The following is a 3,737-nucleotide window of genomic DNA, read 5'->3' as shown; positions in this document are numbered from 1 at the left end:
TGTTGAGACCATCAATTATCGAATATAAATTTTCAATCCTAAGCATGGGATGTGCCCGATCATGAGGTTGACCCTTAAGAGGGAGACCAATATGAGAGAGACAACGAGGGTTCGAGAGAGATAGAGAGTTCGACATGTGCAAGGTGAAGGAAGTTGATTGAGAGGCATTGGAAGCTAAGAGCGAGCAACCGAGAAAGAAGCTAGGTGACCTCGAGCTATGTGTGGGTTAAATAGGCAACAAATTAAAGGCCTAAACTTACTTACACAAGAGAAAGAATAGGAAAATAGATATTGGAGATTATACAAACTTCAAATATTAATTAAATTATATTTAGTAGTTCTAGAATATTTTAGAAAAAGAAATCTCTAAGTTAACTATAGAAAATAAGTCTCTATTATCGATTGCAATCCAAGTTAAACACTCATGCTTTGGAAAAAAGGCATTTTGCTTTGCATAATTCTAGTGCTTATTAATTCATCTAAAATAATAATGCACATCAATTCATCAAAACGTGTCATATATTAAAAGAGTTTGGTTTTAGACGTCTACACCTCAAGTCAAGACAGTTTATCCTTATCATCTCTAACTTTTAAAGAGTTTATCCTTATCATTTGACATTTCAAATTTGTTTCGCTTGATTTTTTCGACTTGGGAGAAATGAATAAATGGATGAAGCATCTATTTAAATCAATTTTAAGAATGGTTCTTATAGGAAACTCATTCAAAATTTAGATTTGTATACGCTATTAATCTCTAAATACAACATATAACCTCGGAATTAAGAAAAAAAATATTAATTATAATAAGAAAACTAATTCTTATAACCTTTTTTATTATAAGATAATAATAATAATAATGTACATGAAGTTTGAAGATTTGGATTTTGTTTTTGGTATTTACTTGATACTCACAATGGGAAGAACTGGGTGTGTAAAAGCTGTTCTCTTCACGAACCTCCCTTTCATTCTGGGTCTCTTCTCCGCATTCAATTTCCTAACTTCGTACCTTATTTTCTTCGAAAACAACCTCGTTCGCCGCTTCTCCCTGTACCGCGAAACACGCGCCTCCCTCCCGCCGTCCCCCATCGCCACCGTGCTCATCCCATATTCCCCACACCCCTGCCGGTTCCTCACTTCACAAAACGCCTGCAACATCATTCTTAACATTAACAACATTAATTGATTAATGGGTTAGAAGGCCACATTTGATTTGATTTGATTTGATTTGATTTTTTTCCGTATTTGCAAATGTTCTTTAGACTGCGCGAGTTTTGAGTGAGAGAGAGTTGAAGACAACCATGAAGTGAGGCCAGGGTTGGTCGGGGTCTAAATCGGGGCGTTCTCCGGTAGTCCATGGAGACTTGTCGTCACCCCAGGCGGCAATTACTGCCTCACAATCCAATCGCAATGTCACTCTTCTTTTCCTCTGCGTTTTCGATTCATCCTCTGTTTCCTCTGCACAATCTTCTTGTCTTTCATTCTTGACATCCACCACTGGTATCAACTCGAAGGGCTCTCGCATCAGATCCATCTGAGCCTCGAATTGATGTTGAGCCCTACAATAATCAGCTTCTTGTTGTTCGTGAAGATCCTCCACCTTAACCAACCCGAGCCCCTCCATGTCAAAGCACTGCCTCTCCAAATCGGCAGCAAAATCCGCAAGATCCAGATCATCGGAGGGGAGGAAGGGGTCGAAAGTGGGGACTCTATACAAGAGGTGATCCTCTTCATTGTCTTCGTGGGAGGTAGCGTCGTCGGCCTCGGGGACGAGGGAGAAGGAGGGGTTAGAGAGGAGGTCGTCGGATTTTGGGCGGGGAGGGGGCCGAGGGGTGCGGGGCTTGCGGGTGAAGCCGGACACCCACGAGGGAGAAGGGGGTTTGGAATCGGAGGAGGTGGGTGAGTTAAGGCGGAGGCGTTGGTGGCGACGGGCCAGGGGATTGGCTGAATGGACGGAGTCGCAGGATTGGCAGAGAAAGGCGTCGTCGGCAGCGCAGTACCATCGGGCTCGCTTTCGGAAGCAGCTGTCGCAGGCTCTGGCTGTCTTTCCGCCCACTGCGTTGGCTATGCTGCTTTTGGTTGACATAATTTCATCCACTTTCTGCGTATCCAACTTCCACTTGTGATTCTATGAGAGAGCAAAAAAAACAACGAAAAGGTGAAGCAGAGTAGTGTCAGACCACTGTGCTCGCGAAAAAATGTTGGCGTTGCGGCTTTACTTAGAGGCCGAACGTGTCAGAATCATGGCCCACGCCCACCCTATAGTCTTTTCAAAAACAAAAATTCAAAATTGGAAAGCAATAACATTTATCTACAATTTCCTTTACTAGAATTTACTCACCTACTCATTTCATTTCTGAATTATACACATTGTCCTCTTCTACCTTTCAACTCCATCCTCTAATTTATAGTTTAATTTTTACTCTAGTAGGATAAAAATTGACCTAATAAAATTTATTGAACGTCGAGAGAAGATTAGGAGGAAAAGGCTCAAATTGAGTGTAGACGGAAATATATCCGATATAAATTTTTCAACATCAATAGAAGATTAAGAAGAAAAGGCTTGAATCTGGTGTAGACCTAAATGCACCTACAATTGGCCATTTCTCAGATCCAACGATTTGCTCAATATCCTCCATAAACAGAGTCCATGAGCTCAGGAAGAGAAGTGGAGCCCTCGGTCAATCAAGAGAGGTCCAGCCGTTCCTAATCATTCATCATTCAATTCATTGCGTTCTTCTTTCGAGCGGATCCATCCGCTTCCAGCCAATCAACCAATCTTGTTGATCTTGACCTACAGAAAGAAGGGAATGAGGTAATCTCATAAGAAAATGAAAGAGGAGAAAAAGAAAGAATCGAAATTTTAAAGAAAGAACGTCATTCCGAACCAACCAAACCTAACGATGATTACAAGTGAAAAAAACTAGATCAAGATTGAAAGTTTCCCAAGCATATGCCTAGGTCTCCTGCTCAACAAACTTCTCTCGATCCAATAGAAATCCTGGGTTATTACACACAGAACACACAGAACATTATGATTTCAATAGAATTATAGGTCCTTATTCTTTAAAACCGTAAGTAGTCACGCTTTATTTATATTTTGGTCAACTTTGTGCATCAACCATGATTATAATTGAATAGTGGTTGTGCAATTGTATTAGAGATAGAGAAAACGTATAAATTAGTGATTGAATAAAGTGGAAAAGGAGAAGAAAAGAAGGAGATGGTTGGGGAAGAGAGAGTTTTGTTGTTGTCTCTTAAACGCTATGTCCCACAACTTTCTGTTTTAAGAGTCTATGGAACATCCATCTGTACGTTTTTCAACGTTGCACTTTGAAGGTCATCTCATCATCCATGGAGGAGAGAGAGAGAAAGAGAGAGAGAGAGGTGTATTGTTGGACCACAGGTCTTATCCCTTTTCCCATTGGGCGAGACCCTGAATATAATCCCAATCCCCTCATTCTGATTGGCCACCTCTCTGATCGCAGGGATTTCATGGTGGGGTACTCTCACAATATAACCCCAACTAAAATCCGACACATAAACAAACAAAACGCCCATCTGTCCCTTTCTTTTCATTTTTCACTCTGCCCCTCACTCAAATGCTGTACTAGTTTTGATTTCCTGGGAGAATGTTTTTCAATATCTCCCTGTTTTTTTTTGGTAACATATTCAATGCTAAGTCCCTTCTAATTGCTTTTTCCTTTTAACATCTGACAATCTTATTAAACGGCAAAAAC

At 40.7% G+C, this 3,737-nt stretch overlaps 1 protein-coding gene across 1 annotated transcript; it reads right to left on the bottom strand.

Moving 5' to 3' along the window:
• Positions 1-798: 798 nt before the first annotated feature.
• LOC111783864 (zinc finger protein CONSTANS-LIKE 16-like) lies at positions 799-2,123 on the bottom strand. The gene is made up of 2 exons (XM_023664697.1): positions 1,298-2,123; positions 799-1,146 (listed from the first exon to the last, which is right to left on the bottom strand). Exons 1-2 carry the CDS (start codon positions 2,081-2,083, stop codon positions 898-900), a joined length of 1,035 nt encoding a protein of 344 aa, XP_023520465.1. The 5' UTR covers positions 2,084-2,123; the 3' UTR covers positions 799-897.
• Positions 2,124-3,737: the final 1,614 nt, after the last annotated feature.

This window comes from Cucurbita pepo, unplaced genomic scaffold (assembly GCF_002806865.2).
Source record: "Cucurbita pepo subsp. pepo cultivar mu-cu-16 unplaced genomic scaffold, ASM280686v2 Cp4.1_scaffold000109, whole genome shotgun sequence".
NCBI classification, from domain to species: domain Eukaryota; kingdom Viridiplantae; phylum Streptophyta; class Magnoliopsida; order Cucurbitales; family Cucurbitaceae; genus Cucurbita; species Cucurbita pepo.
The sequence above is the reverse complement of the archived record's forward strand: the minus strand, read 5'-3'. Positions and strand labels throughout refer to the sequence as shown.

Coding starts and splice junctions, on each gene's coding strand:
- LOC111783864 (XM_023664697.1), bottom strand. CDS start 2,083: ATGTCAACCAAAAGCAGCATAGCCAACGCAGTGGGCGGAAAGACAGCC. Junction 1,147..1,297: donor AACCCTGGCCTCACTTCATG/GTTGTCTTCAAC, acceptor ATGATGTTGCAG/GCGTTTTGTGAAGTGAGGAA.